General features: G+C 26.1%; 1 protein-coding gene across 1 annotated transcript; it reads right to left on the bottom strand.

Moving 5' to 3' along the window:
* Window positions 1–4,385: 4,385 nt before the first annotated feature.
* LOC110278903 (AT-hook motif nuclear-localized protein 11-like) lies at window positions 4,386–12,102 on the bottom strand. The gene is made up of 5 exons (XM_021137177.2): window positions 11,596–12,102; window positions 5,917–5,984; window positions 5,724–5,846; window positions 5,484–5,648; window positions 4,386–4,790 (listed from the first exon to the last, which is right to left on the bottom strand). Exons 1-5 carry the CDS (start codon window positions 11,972–11,974, stop codon window positions 4,401–4,403), a joined length of 1,125 nt encoding a protein of 374 aa, XP_020992836.1. The 5' UTR covers window positions 11,975–12,102; the 3' UTR covers window positions 4,386–4,400.
* Window positions 12,103–18,372: the final 6,270 nt, after the last annotated feature.

An 18,372-nucleotide genomic window follows, 5' to 3' on the forward strand; every position in this document is an offset into this window, starting at 1 on the left:
TACGGTGAGGTTACGGTGAGGGGCTTGATGCTGGTGATGGTGGTGGTGGTGTTGGTGTTGGTGTTGATGGTGGTTGTGGTGGTATGGTGTTGTTGCTGTTTGGTGGCAGTGGAGGTGGTGGGGTGAGGAAGGTGAAGAGGAGAATGATGATGATGAGGGTATTTTGGTCCAAAAATTCGGGAAAGGATGATTTTAAAGCGTTTTAAAACGTTGAGCATGATTTTAATAAAAAAAAAGGTCGAGGACGATTTTGATTTCGACCCCAGACCTTGGGGACGAAAAAAGTATTTATCCCTAAATTGAATAATTGAAATTTGTATTAGAGTTGATTGATGAAATGACATCAGTATTAACTTAGACATACGATATAACCTTAATAGAGAGAACTAATAAAATTTTGTTACTAATATATTTATGTTGATGAATAATTAAAAATAACATAAAATTTTAACACATATTTAAGTACTTATTTTTTATATACACAATAAATTTTGAATAAACTTTTATAACTCATTATTATGTGGAATAAATATTTAATACACATAAATTTCATTTATTACTTTAAATATATATATTAGAGCATCTCCAATAAAGTGTGTTTAGAGTATTATTTTTTATATTTTCAACAAATAAATTGAATAATTGAAACTTGCATTAAAGTTGATGATAAAATGATACCGCCGGTGTTAACTTAGAGATACGATATTACCTTGATAGAGAACCAATAAAATTTTTCTACTCATATAATTTTGTTGATAAAATAATTAAAAATAACATAAAATTCTAACACATATATTTAAGTAATTGATATTTTGCGTACACATCCAGTTTTGAATAAACTTTTATAACTCATTATTTTGCGGAATAAATATTTAATACACATAAATGCCATTTATGAAATTTGTATTGGAATTGATCGATAGAATAGTATTAGTTTAGAGATACAAACTTAATAGAAAACTAATAAAATGTTGCTACTCATATAATTATGTTGATGAAATAATTAAAAGTAACATAAAATTCTAACTAAAGTAAGACTAAGCAATGGAAGAATAAATTTCACTTTTAGTTTTAAATCATTATTTATGATATATAATTTCACAAATATTTATATGATATTTTATAAAATTTAAAATAAAATTAAAATTAAATCTAGTATTAAAAATGCTCTTAATATTATTATAAAAAAATGTTATCTGCTATTATGCAGCAGGAAACAAGTCAAGTTAGATAGAAAATAATTTGGTAATCAATATTGTTTTTCGTTATATTTGTTTTGTATTTATTAGGAAAATACTAACCAAATTTTCCTCTAATGTTTCCTAATAAGTTATATTAAATAGAATAATACATGTACCCTAAAATCAACCACCAAAATATGTATTTAGTTAATTTTAATTTAACGTACAAGTAACATTTTTCTTTCATTTATGTTGTATGTGTTAGAACTTTATGTTATATGAGTTATGCTATGTCTACACTAAAATCAGTTACCAAAGTCAATCACAAATATAAAATTATTTATGTTGTATGTGTTAGAACTTTATGTTATATGAGTTATGGAGGTGCTTGAAGGAACAGTAATATGCAGAAAGCGCGAGAAGAAGAAGAAGAAAATACTGCTTTTTATTGCGTCTTTTTAGTAGAGGAAGGAAATAAAAAATAAAATCAAATGTTCTTTGCTGTCTTTCTCTCTCTGCAAGAAAAAAACTGGAATTTCTGAATTATGACACTGAATGAATAATAATATTTATTATTCATTTATTTTAAATTAATTTCATTTAGAAAACACTAAAATTAGCCACTAAAATCAATTATTAGTATAAAATACATATTAGAATACAAATATACATTAAAAATAAATCAAGTCACACATATATTTATACACAAATATATTAATAGCTGATTTTAGTAGCTAATTTTAATTTAATGTGCAAATAACATTTTTCTTTCGTTTAATATAACTTATTAGTAGGGGTGGCAATATGTACCCTATCCGTAGGTATCCAACCCGACCCTACCCAGACGGGTAGGGTTGCCAACTCGATCCGCAGTGGGTAGGGTAGGGTGCGGGTAGTGTTTTTGTGCGGGTCGGGTAGGGTGCGAGTTGAGCCTTAACCCTATCCGAGCAACCCGCACCCTATATATGTATATGTTATATACTTATATAAAAATATGTTTTAAGTGGATGTTGAACCAAATACCTGTCACTAAATGCAAAAGATCCTTAGTCATTAAAAGAAGATCATTAATTGATAACTTAATAAACTTTTTTTACATAAAAGTCACTTCTATTTTAAATTATCATCAAATAATATAATAATGTTGCATCTATTTTTGTAACCCGCGGGTTAAGAGCGGGTAGGGTTAGGGTTGAGATATTCTCAACCCGCGAGTAGGGTAGGGTTGAGTTTATATAAAAATCTCAACCCGTGGATAGGGTTAGGGTTGGCTCCAAACCCTACTCTACCCTACCCATTGCCACCCCTACTTATTAGCAAACATTAGGGGAAATTTTGGTTAGTATTATCCTAAATACAAAACAAATATAACAAAAAAACAATATTGATTACCAAATATTTTTCTATCTAACTTCTCTTGATTTGTTTCCTGCTGCATAATACCAGATAACATTTTTTTATAATAATATTAAGAGCATTTTTAATACTAAATTTAATTTTAATTTTAATTTTATTTTATCTTTTACAAAATATCATATAAATATTTGTAAAACTATATATCATAAATAATGATTTAAAATTAAAATTGAAATTTATTCCTCCAATACTTAGTTTTAATTTAGTTAGAATTTTATGTTACTTTCAATTATTTTATCAACATAATTATATGAGTAGAAAAATTTTATTAGTTTTCTATGAAGGCGATATTGTATCTCTAAGTTAATACCGGTGTCATTTCATCAATCAATTCCAATACAAATTTCAATTATTTAATTTATTTTTTGAAAATAGTAAAAGTTATATTCTAAAATCACTCAATTAGAGATACTCTAATATATATATATATATATATATTTAATGGAATAAATGGTATTTATGTGTATTAAATATTTATTCCGCAAAATAATGAATTATAAAAGTTTATTCAAAACTTTATGTGTACACAAAAAATCAATTAATTAAATATGTGTTAGAAATTTATGTTATTTTTAATTATTTCATTAACATATTATATGAATAGCAGAATTTTATTGGTTTTCTATCAAGGTGATATTATATCTCTAAGTTAATACCGGTATCATTTTATCAATCAATTCTAACACAAATTTCAATTATTTAATTTATTTCTTGAAAATATAAAAAATAATACTCTAAAAATACTCAATTAGAGATACTGTAATATAAAAATTCAACGAAATAAATGGTATTTATGTGTATTAAATATTTATTCCGCAGAATAATGAGTTATAAAAGTTAATTCAAAACTTGATGCGTACACAAAAAATTAATTACTTAAATATATGTGTTAGAATTTTATATGTGTCTGGCGTCCAAATCTCTGTCTTTGCTGCCATCTTCTAGATGTACCTTTCTTCCTCTTCTTCTCTGGATGTACATTTATCTTTGCCTCTTTTTCATGACATCCTGTTCTTCCTCTACTTGTATTTTCCACTACATTTTCTTCCTTTGGTTCTTTACATTTTTTTAAGTATATTTTATTGTTTGTTTATATGAATTTTGATTAATGTTTGTTAGGTTGATCAATTATACTATAAAGAGCCTATTAGATATTGTGTTGTTTTATTTAATTATTTTTTTTATTAGTTGAATGATTGTAAGAAAGTAGTGGTGATGGTAGTGAAAGGGGGCAATGATATTTTTGTTATGTATACATAGTATTTTAGTTATTTTTCATTAGGTCTTACTAATAAAAGACTTGAATCCACATCTTTTTAAGAACTAAATTGTAGCCTAATCAAATCAAGCTCCAAAGTTGTTAACTGGAACTAGATAATGAATTGGATCTAAAGCTTTTAATATTTTGCACCTAATTTGGAACTTTAGTAATGGACAAATAGTGGATAAAACCCTTAAATGTGCGTGTAAATGCGAATTATGCTTGAGTTTATAATATTTAGGATTGAAAAATGTCTAATTTATCTCAAATAAAAAAAATAAACTAGATGATGAGTTTCACCAGAGAAAATAGAAAACAGAGCTGTATTTTTTTTTCCTGAAAGAAAACAATAAATTTTACTTACACTAAAAGAGTACGAGAAATATCATTAACAATCATAAAAAGAGTTGATAAAATAAAATTAATTACAACATTTGTAATTTTTAAATTTATTTATATCACATAAATAGTTCTCTATTACCTACAAAAATTAGATAAACAACTCCACTTTTCAGACTCTATAAAGCATTTAGCAGATAACATTAATTAGTATCCACATCGGCTGGTGAGGTTGTTTGGTCAAGGTCAATAGCATCCTCAATTGAAGAAGAATGCATGTTGAGATCTTCATGAATGACATTATTTGATACCCCATTTGTTGTTGTAGGAATCACATTATCCGATATGTCATTAGTTGTTACAATTGTGACACCATCTTGAACTGCATTTGTTCTTCCTGGTGGTGAAGGAAAACTATGTTCTTGCAATGACAACTTAAGAACTTTATGGCTACCCCTTGAGGAATCCGGAATATTCAGCTCGATACCAACGCCTGCCGCAGCAGCATAGGGGACACCATCAGAAGAAGGGTCAGATGAGTACCTCTTCTTGATTTGGTTGCTAATGTTTTGCTTGAAAGTGGCCAAAACAAGCTACAAGGTTATGTTAATAATTAATAATGACTCAAAGTATATAGTTTATGCTTTGAAGAATATGGTACATCATTAAGCTAACAAGTAATAAAATGTGTTTGGATATAATGTATGTATTTTAGACATGAATAGTATACTGAGAATCCGATTAAATGAGAATAGTACGTTACCAACACTATTAATGGATAACAGATATATCATTAAAATAAATAGAATCATTATCTTGGAAAGCTGTTATGACATCGAAACATACATTTTAAGGTCGTAAATGCCTAACGATTACGAACGGACTGGGCCGTCCGAACGAACCGGACCGCCCTGGCTGTCCGAGCAGTCCGAAAGGTATAATATAGGAAAAAGGGAAACTCATGAGGTAAGGAATAATTCACTACAATCATACTAGGTGCACTACTGACTTAAGCATCGAAGTGCTTTGCAGGTTGCTCTCCTGACCTGGTGTAGACATAACTCAAGTTAGGATCCTAGAATCTCATAAGCTCGTAACCACACCAAAAGGTACGAATAGTATACAAACACTACAACTCCAAGTTGCTTATATATGGAAAGCTTACTACTAGCCATTGGCATAAAACATTCTTTGAATCCTATCTATGATTGAAAATTAATAACATTACTTTAAACATAAGGAATAGTAGTAATGAAATATGAACATGTTTATATGAAATGGTTTACTTGAATAGGGGCAGCAGCAATCAAAGAGTTCTCAATGCCACCACCAAAAACCATGCCATCAGGTTTAGCAAGAGAAACACTCAACATGCCATCTTTGCGATATGCATTACCAGTGCCATTGATGTAGGTGCATGATCCAGATAAAGATAAAATCTCAAACCTACCCTGTATATATATGTAACACAAAATCAATTGGGAAAGAATAAGAAAAACAATGTCTTTTTTATTGTTGATAGTTACCTCATATCTCAATAGACCACCAGGTTGGCGAATCACAACACTAGACACAGAACCAGTTGCTGAAAGTATGCAAACAACACGAGGGCCTTTTTGGAAAAATGACAATATCCTACTTACTACATCCTGAAATATCATAAATTAAATATCAACAATTAATCATTTTGCAGTGTCTAATTTTTGTGTTACCTCTTACCTCTCCAGTACCAACAATCATCACATGAGGTGTGAAGCTTCCACCAGCTGTTTCTGCAACAAACCCACCTGCATCACAAATGACATTGTAAATGAACTTACGTATTGACGATAGTCTTTGTCTTGTTGTTTTATATCATTATTGTACATAATCTCATGAAACAAATAACATTAATTAGTATCAAGAAGATAGTGGTAATGGTGTCATAGTGGTGGTTGTAGAGTAGAAGGGAGACAGTGATGTTTTTGTTATGTATACATAGATAGTATTTTTGTTTTTTATTATGTCTTGTTAATAAAAGACTCGAATCCACGTATTTTTTAAGAAGAAATTGTATCTCCTGTGTGTGTCAATGATTCTCGGTTCACAATTTTTAGAAGTTTCAATATAAATACGCTTATGTATTTGCGGTTGTTTTTATCTTGTTATTTTATATCATTATTGTACATAATCTCATAAAATAAATAACATTAATTAGTATCAGAAACGTAGTGGTGATGGTGTCATGGTAGTGGTTGCAGTGAAGAAGGAGACAATGATATTTTTGCTTTGTGTACATAGTATTTTTTACAATTTTATATTATTTAATACGTTACTCTTGTTTGCTTGTGTGACGTGAATGTCCACCCTAACTTTGACTTTTGAGGTTAAAAGGACAAAATAATATAGGAATGGATCCTTTCAATTTTTTTCTCTTAATTGTTTGGTAAAGTGTGATCTCTCACTTTTCATTTTTAATTGTTTTGTGGTATGCCAATAAATCTGATTTCTTATTAGTTATTATTACTATTATAATATAAAAAAGACAATATGTGTGGATTTTGATATTGTCAATTAAAATTTAATTTATTGTTATTAAAAAATTTAATAATTTTAAATAATTTTTAGATATTATTCTAAATTTTATTTACCACCTAAATATTGATTAGATTTTAATATAGCATTAATTTTTATATTAGGAAAATAATTCTCCTCGGTTATATGCATCAATTAAAAATTTTAACAAAATATATTATTTTATATTATCATTGTATACATTAATAACATTAACTAGTATCAGGAAGGTAGCGGTGATGGTGTTATGGTGGTGGTTGCAGAGAAGAAGGGGGACAATAATATTTTTGTTATGTGTACATAGTATTTTTTGTTGTTTTTTATTATGTCTTATTAATAAAAGACTCGAATTCACGTCTTTTTAAAAAAAACTTTATCACCTGTGTCAATATTCTCGATTCACAACTTTTAGAAGTTTCAATATAAATGCACTTACGTATTGAAGGTAGTCTTTGTCTTGTTATTTTATACCATTATTGTACATAATCTCATGAAACAAATAACATTAATTAGTATGAGGTAGTGGTAATGGTGTCATGGTGGTAGTTGCAGAGAAGAAAGGAGACATTGATGTTTTTGTTATTTGTACATAGATAGTATTTTTGTTGTTTTTTATTATGTCTTGATAATAAAAGACTCGAATCCACGTTTTTTTAAGAAAAATCTTTATCATGTGTGTTAATTATTTTCAATTCATAACTTTTAGAAGTTTCAATGTAAATGTACTTACGTATTGACAGTAGTCTTTGTCTTGTTTTATATTATTATTGTACATAATCTCGTGAAAACAAATAAGATTAATTAGTATGACTTTTGTTGCGTCTATCTTCCTTCATTCTGTCATTATCTATCTCCTTCGCACATCGCAAGATCTACAACTATTCGCCATTGCAATGGCCATCCTCTGTTCCTTTGCTCCCTCCTTTTAAACCTCCTTACTTTCTTCTCTTCCTCTTTTTTTTCTTATCGTCCATACCCTCTCACTACTCTTTCTTCCTCTCACTCGTCTTTCTTCTCTCATCCTTACTCCTTTTCTTCGATTATTGTTTCTGGCTTTTCTATTTTTTTTAGATCTAGATCTGAATATCAAATCTAGATCTAAAATAGCTCTTCTATGATTGTTCTTTCCCCTTTGTACTCCTTCTCTTTTTTTTCTTTTCTCCTTTTGCGGTTCTCACCGCATACTGTGTTTCAGACCTGAGCTTAGCTCTGTGTTCCTATTTTAATAACCTATATGTGGTGTTTTCATTTTATTTTTGTGGCAATAATGCTAGGGAACCAAGATGGTTCCAGCAAAAAATCAGCCAAATGCCTCTGGATGAATTCAAAATCTCTACGTGGATAGTGCTTATGGTAGGCATTAGGATTATTCTTTTCTTTATAAATTGGATGGTTCTGAATCTGTTTTCTCATTTATCATGTTTTAGGCATTTAGAAAGGGAAGGAGGGTGAAGAGACGGAAGCTAATTGAATCAGTTTTCGTAATTCACGTTGCAATGATACTAAACATATCTCCTCCTAATTTGAATGTGGTGAAACATTTAATAACCAATATTTTAAATCATAAATAAATAAAATTAATTACTATATTTATAATTAATTAAATTGTTCCATTCTTGACTGATTTGGAGTTTGTTTCATATACTTTTCTTTTTTGTGGTGGTGTTTTTGGTTTTCTTTTATGGTTGCTGACGGTAGTTGAATGTTATATATTTGTTCAGATATAAAAGAAAAATACTTTGAGAAGATGTTGCTATTCATAGAAAAATTTTCAGATCTAAAAAATATCTAGACCAATATAAAGAAGAAGAAGATATATCTTACTGTCTTATAGCACATATGTGTAGATTTAGAAACAAAAGAGATTTAATTGTCTTTATTTTTATCTTTTAAGATTTTTAATAATTGAATATTGTATTTTCTATCAAATTATAGTTCAATATATAGGATTATTTTTTGTATCAATATAGAATTAATGTTTCTATGATCTTTGTAAATGTTGTTTGATTTTTCTATGAATGAAAAATGGTTTTTCTTTTGTGAAAAAATATGTGAGATCACACTTTATCAAATAATTAAAAGAAAAAAATTGAGAGAATCTACACCCAAAATAATATTATTACTGATACTAAGTATTGTTTCGTAGTATGTAAGTAAATCTGATATCTTATTAGTTATTATTACTATTATCATATATAAAAGATAATATGTGTGGATTTTGATATTGTCAATTAAAATTTAATTTATTGTGATTAAAAAATTTAATACTTTTAAATAATTTTTTAGATATTATTTCAATTTTTATTTATCACCTGAATATTGATTAGATTTTAATATGGCATTAATTTTTATATCAGGAAAATAATTCTCCTTTACTATATGCATCAATTAAAAATTTTAAGAAAATATATGTTATTTTATATCATTATCATACATAATCTCGTGAAATAAATAACGTTAATTAGTATTAGGAAGTTAGTGGTGATGGTGTTATGGTGGTGGTTGTAGAAAAGAAGGGGGATAATGATGTTTTTGTTATGTGTACATCAAGTTAGTCAAAATTGCGACTTTACTCATGAAATCGCACACTTTTGCGATTGTGCACCCCCTCTCCATTCCGATTTTATTGTTCGAGTGACAGCAGTGTTGTTTACGTGGAATCGCCGAGCAAAGTCGCAAAATCGCTAGAATCATGATTTTGTTGGCGACCCCGTGTAAGAGGAAGAAGACTGATCTATAAGCGGTGTTCCATTGTTCCCTAACCTAGTTTGAAATTCGTCCGAATCCAGGCCCAACACGTACAGAAGAAAGCTGAAAAGGAACCCTAGATTGGAGTAAAGTTCTTGCAGCAGGGGCGTTCTTCAAACCAAAACCAGAAAAAAGCAGAGGCATCACATACAGTGCGACTGACGCTGTCTTCCTCCTCCGCGAAGAAGGGCTAATTGGGAGCTTGAACAGAAAAGCGAGGAAGGCGAAAGAAAATTCAACACCAACATCTCCTTTATGCAGCAGTTTTGCGGTATCTCTTCATGGAAATTGAGTGACCAAAAACCTAGGAGGGGAGTGTGGAGAAGATATTCCAAAGAAATTTTATGGACAATATGCTCCAACACGCCAAAGGAGATGAATTTGCCATTTGAAGGAGCTTCGTAAGCACGCTCATGGAGTATTTGGGTTGCAATGAGTGTTGGGGATTTGGGAGAAAACGGGTTGGAAAAGGGTGTCTGATGGTCATGGGGATGGGTAGCTTATGTTGGGTTCGGTCCAATTGTGGACTTGGACCTATGTCAAAAAAAAAAAGAAAGAAAAAGGAACACTAGTGAATTTGCTTGTTCTGAAACATTTAAATTAGTGAATTTGCTAATGTGTGGTTTGAATGTGTAATTCTTTTTTTTTTTATGAATATATACTCTATTGTAATATTCTGAATATGATTATATTTTTAAATTGTTAAATAAATATCTTTTTTGAATTGTTTAATGAAGCTTCTTTAGTTAGTGTTATATTCAACTATGTGTAATTTTATTGTATTTCTTATATTTTTAGATTTTATGATTTATGAGTTAGATTTACGTTTTGTCAAATGATTTTACAAATTACGATTTTGCATTAGTTTTTTGAGTCGAAGTAAAAACTATGATTTTATTACCTTGGTGTACATAATATTTTTTGTTGTTTTTTATTATGTCTTATTAATAAAAGACTCGAATTCACGTCTTTAAAAAAAAACTTTATCACCTGTGTCAATTATTCTGGATTCACAACTTCTAGAAGTTTCAATGTAATTGCACTTACGTAATGACAGTAGTCTTTGTCTTATTTTATATAATTATTGTACATAATCTCGTGAAAATAATTAACAATTAACATTAATTAGTATTTGATTTTTGTTGGGTCTATCTTCCTTTATTCTGCCACTGTCCATCTCCTTCGTATGTTGCTGCCGCTGCCACTTTCTATCTCTTTCGCATGTTGTGTCGCTGGCTCACCGCTGCCGACTATCTCCTTCGCACGTCGCAAGATTTGTAACTGTTCACCATTGCAGTGGCCCTCCTCTACTCCCTCTCATTAAACTTCCTTCCTTTCTTCTCTTCCTCTTTTCTTTCCTACCGTCCATACCCTTCCACCACTCTTTCTTCTTCTCACTTGTTTTTCTTCTCTCATCCTTGCTCCTTTTCTTCGATTGTTATTTCTAATTTTTCTATTTTTCTGAGATCTAGATATGAGATATAGATCTAGATCTATAATAACTCTTTTGTGATTGTTCTCTTCCCTTCGTACTTCTTTTCTTTTTTTTCTCCTTCTACAATTTTCACCGTAGATCGTATTTCGGACTTGAGCTTAACTCTGTGTTCCTGTTTTAATAACCTATCTGTGGTGTTTTCATTTCATTTTTGTGGTGGTATTTTTGGTTTTTTTTATAGTTGCTGACGATAGTTGGATGATACAGAATTTTTCATATCTAAAAGAAAAATACTTTCAAAAGACGTTGCTGTTCTTAAAAAAAACTTTCAGATCTAAAAAATATTTAGACCGAAATAGAGAAAAAGAAGATATATCTTATTATCTTGCAACACATATGTATAGATCTGGAAACACAAAAAATTTAATTTTGTCTTTGTTTTTATCTTTTAACACTTTCAATAATCTAATATTATATTTTTATCAAATTATAATTCAATATATAGGATATTTATTTTTTTGTATCAATATAGAATTAATGTTTCTATCATCTTTGTAAATGTTATTTAGTTTTTCTATGAATGAAAAATTGTTAAGCCATTTTTAAAGGAAAAAACTAATGAAACAGTAGTAATAATTAGTAACAGAAAGAAACACACTCACCAATGGAGGCTAGAATCTGCAGTTTTCCAGAACCACGTGGCCTTCCTCTTCCCTTCTTTACCGCAGGGCTCTCAAGTGGGGACGCTACCGCTTCCGCAAACCCCGAAGGCGGCGGCTCTGACGTCGGAGACGTCATCATCCCTCCCCCGCTGCCGTCTTTGTCGACATACTTTCGAGGTCTCCCTCTCCCCCTCTTCACAACCACCACTCCATGATGCTGCTCCCAACCTCCAGCTTCGGGTCTTGACACCCAGTCCGACCCTCCAGAATCAGGCACCGCCGCCACCTTTGCTTCGTTCGGCACGATAGTGTTGTTGTTGAAAGAGCTAGTGTGGTCCAAAATGGGGTTAGAGGGTTGTTGAGGGTTTTGTTGCTCCATAAATGAGACACCCTTTTAGATTTTGATCTTGTTCCTGCGACAAAAGTGTTAGCTTTTTTTATATAGCTTGTGTTTGAAGAGGAGGAAGAATATTTAAAAAGAATGAGAGAATGGAGGTGCTTGAAGGAACAGTAGTATGCAGAAAGCGCTAGAAGAAAAAGAAAAAAACACTGCTTTTTATTGCGTCTTTTTAGCAGAGAAAGGAAATAAAAAATAAAATCAAATGTTTGCTCTCTTTCTCCCTCTACAAGAAAAAACTGGAATTTCTGAATTATGATGCTGTATGATAATAACTTATTATTCATATATTATAATTTAATTTCATTTAGAGTAATATTATATGTATACTAAAATCAGTCACTAAAATCAGCTATAGGTATAAATACATATTAAAATATAAATATATGTGTGCCTTAATTTATTTTTAATGTGTTTTTTGTATTTTAACATGTATTTTATACTTGTAGCTTATTTTAGTTGTTGATTTTAGTGTACACATAACATAACTCATATAACATAAGGTTCTAACACATATATTCAAGTAATTGATTTGTTGTGTACACATCATGTTTTGAAGAAACTTTTATAATTCATTATTTTGCAGAATAAATATTTAATACACATAGATACCATTTATTCTGTTAAATATATATATTAGAGTATTTTTTATTGAGTGTTTTTAGAGTATTATTTTTTATATTTTTAAAAAATAAATTAAATAATTGAAATTTATATTAGAATTAATTGATGAAATAACACTGGTATTAACTTAGAGATACAATATCAACTTGATAAAAAATCAATAAAATTTTGCTACTCATATAATTATGTTGATGGAATAATTAAAAATAACATAGAGTTCTAACACATATATTTAAGTAATTAATTTTCTGGGTACACATCAAGTTTTGAATAAACATTTTTAACTTATTATTCTGCGGAATAAATATTTAATACACATAAATACCATTTATTACGTTAAATATATACAATAGAGCATTTTTAATAAAGTATTTTTCGAGTATTATTTTTTATATTTTTAAAAAATAAATTGAATAATTGAAATTTGCATTAGAGTTAATTGATAAAATGACGTTAGTATTAAATTAGAGATACGATATTACTTTAATAGAGAACCAATAAAATATTTCTACTCGTATAATTTTGTTGATAAAATAATTAAAAATAACATAAAATTTTAACACATATATTTAAGTAATTAATTTTTTTGTACACATCCACTTTTAAATAAACTTTTATAACTCATTATTCTACAGAATAAATATTTACTACACATAAATACCATTTATTCTATTAAATTTTTACATTAAAATATCTCTAATTGAGTGTTTTTAGAGTATTGTTTTTTATATTTTCAAGAAATAAATTGAATAATTGAAATTTGCATTGAAATTAATTGATCAAATGACACCAGTATTAACTTAGAGATATAATATCACTTTGATAGAGAACCAATAAAATTTTGCTACTCATATAATATGTTGATGAAATAATTAAAAATAACATAAAATTCTAACACATATATTTAAGTAATTGATTTTTTGTGTACACATCAAGTTTTGAATAAACATTTATAATTCATTATTTTGCAGAATAAATATTTAATACACATAAATATCATTTATTCCGTTAAATATATACATTAAAATATCTCTAATAGAGTGTTTTTAGAATATTACTTTTAATATTTTCAAAAAATAAATTGAATAATTGAAATTTGTATTGAAATTGATCGATGAAATGACACCGGTATCAATTTAGAGATACAATATCACCATGATAAAAAACTAATAAAATTTTGCTACTCATATAATTATGTTGATGAAATAATTAAAAGTAACATAAAATTCTAACTAAATTAAGACTAAGCATTAGAAAAATAAATTTTATTTTTAATTTTAAATCATTATTTATGATATATAGTTTCACAAATATTTATATGATATTTTATAAAATTTAAAATAAAATTAAAATTAAATATAGTATTAAAAATGCTCTTAATATTATTATAAAAAAATGTTATATTATGCAGTAGGAAACAAATCAAGAGAAGTTAGATAGAAAATAATTTGGTAATCAATATTGTTTTTTGTTATGTTTGTTTTGTATTTAGGAAAATACTAACCAAAATTTTCCCTAATGTTTGCTAATAAGTTATATTAAATGGAGTGATGTTAAATGTACATTAAAATCAGTCACTAAAATCAGTTATAAGTATAAAATACATATATATTAGAATATAAATATACATTGAAAATAAATCAAGCCATATATGTATTTATACACAAATATAATGATAGCTAATTTTAATTTAATGTACAAATAACATTTATCTTTCGTTTATGTTATATGACATATGTGTTAGAACTTTATGTTATATGAGTTATGTTATGTGTACACTAAAATCAGCCACTAAAGTCAGTCACAAGTATAAAATACATACTGAAATATAAATATACGTTAAAAATAAATTAAATCACACATGTATTTATACACAAATACATTGGTGACTAATTATAGTGGCAGATTTTGGTGTAAAAATAGTATTTTTATATTTTTAATTATTTCATCAACATATTATGTGAGTAGCAAAATTTTATTGATTCTCTATCAAGATAATATTGTATCTCTAAGTTAATACCGGTGTCATTTTATCAATCAATTCCAATACAAATTTCAACTATTTAATTTATTTCTTAAAAATATAAAAAATAATACTCTAAAACACTTAATTAGAGATACTCTAATGTAAATTTTTAACGGAGTAAATGGTATTTATGTGTATTAAAATATTTATTACACAGAACAATAAGTTATAAAAGTTTATTCAAAACTTGATGTATACACAACAAATTAATTACTTAAATATACGAGTTAGACTTTTATGTTGTTTTTAATTATTTTATAACATAGTTATATGAGTAGTAAAATTTTATTGGTTCTTTATCAAGGTAATATCGTATCTCTAAGTTAATACGAATGTCATTTTATCAATTAACTATAATGTAAGTTTCAATTATTCAATTTATTCATTGAAAATATTAAAAATAATACTCTAAAAATACTCAATTAGAGATACTATAATGTAAATATTTAACGGAATAAATAGTATTTATGTGTATTAAATATTTATTCTGCAGAATAATGAGTTATAAAAATTTATTCAAAACTTTATGTTCACACAAAAAATTAATTACTTAAATATGTGTGTTAGAATTTTATGTTATTTTTAATTATTCATCAATATAATTATATGAGTAGCAAAATTTTATAGGTTTTTTATTAAGGTGATATCGTATCTCTAAGTTAATACTAAACTCTAATATAAATTTTAATTATTCAATTTATTTCTTAAAAATAAAAAAAATAATACTAGAATAAAATACTTTATTAAAGATGTTCTAATGTATATATTTAACGTAATAAATGATATTTATATGTATTAAATATTTATTATGCAGAATAATGAATTATAAAAATTTATTCAAAACTTGATGTGTACACAAAAAAATTATTACTTAAATATATGTGTTAGAATTTTATGTTATTTTTTATTATTTATCAACATAATTATATGAGTAGCAAAATTTATTAGTTCTCTATCAAAAAAATATCGTATCTCTAAGTTAATACTCGTGTCATTTCATCAATAAATTATAGTGCAAATTTCAATTATTCAATTTATTTTTTAAAAATATCAAAAATAATATTCTAAAAATATTTTATTGGAGATACTCTAATGTTTATATTTAACAAAATAAATGATATTTATGTGTATTAAATATTTATTCCGCAAAATAATGAATTATAAAAGTTTATTCAAAACTTGACGTGTACATAAAAAATTAATTACTTAAATATATGTGTTAGAATTTTATGTTATTTTTAATTATTTTATCAACATATTATAAGTAGCAAAATTTTATTAGTTCTCTGTTAAAGTGATATCATATTTCTAAGTTAATACCAGTGTCATTTTATCAATAAATTTCAATATAAATTTTAATTATTCAATTTATTTTTTAAAAATATAAAAAATAATACTCTAAAAACGCTCGATTAGAGATACTCTAATGTAAATATTTAACGGAATAAATGGTATTATTTGTATTAAATATTCATTACGCAAATAATGAGTTATAAAAGTTTATTCAAAACTTGATGTGTACACAAAAAATTAATTACTTAAATATATGTGTTAGAATTTTATGCTATTTTTAATTATTTTATCAATATAATTATATGAGTAGTAAAATTTTATTTGTTCTATATTAAGGTGATATTGTATCTCTAAATTAATATTTATGTCATTTTATCAATCAACTCTAATACAAATTTCAATTATTTAATTTATTTGTTAAAAATATTAAAAGTAATATTCTAAAAATACTCTATTGGAGATGCTCTAGTATCTATATTTAAAGTAATAGATAATATTTATGTGTATTAAATATTTATTCTACATAATAATGAGTTATAAAAGTTTATTCAAAATTTGTTATGTATATAGAAAATCAATTACTTAAATATGTGTTAAAATTTTATGTTATTTTTCATAATTCATCAACATAATTATATGAGTAACAAAAATTTATTAATACTCTATCAAGATGATATCATATCTCTAAATTAATACTGATGTGTGGTATTATTTTATCAATAAACTCTAATGCAAATTTTAATCATTCAATTTATTTTTTAGAAATATCAAAAATAATAGTAAAAAAATACTTTATTGGAGATGCTCTAATGTATATATTTAACGTAATAAATGATATTTATGTGTATTAAATATTTATTCAGTAGAATAATGAGTTATAAAAGTTTATTCAAAACTTGTTGTGTACACAAAAAATCAATTACTCAAATATATATGTTAAAATTTTATGTTATTTTTAATTATTTCATCAACATAATTATATCAGTAGCAAAATTTTATTGGTTCTCTATCAAAGTGATATCGTATCTCTAAGTTAATATCTGTGTCATTTCATCAATCAACTCCAATGCAAATTTCAGTTATTCAATTTATTTCTCAAAAAATATAAAAAAATTAATACTCTAAACATTTTTTATTGGAGATGCTCTAATGTATATATTTAACAGAATTAATGGTATTTATGGGTATTAAATATTTATTCCGCAGAATAATAAATTATAAAAGTTTATTCAAAACTTGATATATGTATACACAAAAAATCAATTACTTAAATATATGTGTTAGAGTTTTATATTATTTTTAATTATTTCATCAACATACTTATATGAGTAGAAAAATTTTATTGGTTCTCTATTAAAGTAATATCGTATCTCTAAGTTAATATCGGTGTCATTTTATCAATCAACTCTAATACAAATTTTAATTATTCAATTTATTTGTTAAAAATATAAAAACTAATACTCTAAAAATACTCTATTGAAGATGTTCTAATATATATGTTTGAAGTAATAAATGATATTTATGTGTATTAAATATTTATTCCGCATAATAATGAGTTATAAAAGTTTATTCAAAATTTGTTGTGTATATAAAAAATTAATTATTTAAATATGTGTTAGAATTTTATATTATTTTTAATTATTCATCAACATAATTATATGAGTAGTAAAATTTTATCAGTTCTCTATTAAGATGATATCGTATCTCTAAGTTAATACCGATATTATTTTATCAATCAACTCTATTACAAATTTCAATTTTAAAAAATAATACTCTAAAAATATTCTATTGGAGATGCTCTAATATATATATTTAACATAATAAATGGTATTTATATATATTAAATATTTATTCTGTAGAATAATAAGTTATAAAAATTTGTTCAAAATTTGATGTGTATACAAAATATTAATTACTTAAATATATGTGTTATTTAATTTTTTAATATTATTTTATATTTTAACATGTATTTTATATTGACAATTAAATTTTAAAGTACAACTTGCACGTTAAATTTTAGTTTATAATTATCTTTAGAGGAATAATGAAAATTACCTGTTTCTCGTTCCTTTTATTGTCATTTTGTGTGTATTTAATTATTTTTTATTCTTTAAAAATTATTGTTAAATGATCAATTATATTATTAATTTATGTAAATGTTAACATTTATTGTTATTCTTTTTTTATATTAGTTAATATTATGATATATTATTTTTAAATTATATTTAATTTAATTTTTATAACTATAATAATAATAATTAATTCAAGCAAATTAATATTAGAAGGAGGAAATATTTTCTTTTTCCCTTTATTTTTTTATGATTTTATATTATTTATTACATTACTCTTGTTTGCTTGTGTATGTGACGTGAATGCTCTCTTTAACTTTGACTTTTGAAGTTAAAAATGACAAAATAATATTATTACTGATTCTAAT

This window comes from Arachis duranensis, chromosome 3, assembly GCF_000817695.3.
Source record: "Arachis duranensis cultivar V14167 chromosome 3, aradu.V14167.gnm2.J7QH, whole genome shotgun sequence".
NCBI lineage: Eukaryota > Viridiplantae > Streptophyta > Magnoliopsida > Fabales > Fabaceae > Arachis > Arachis duranensis.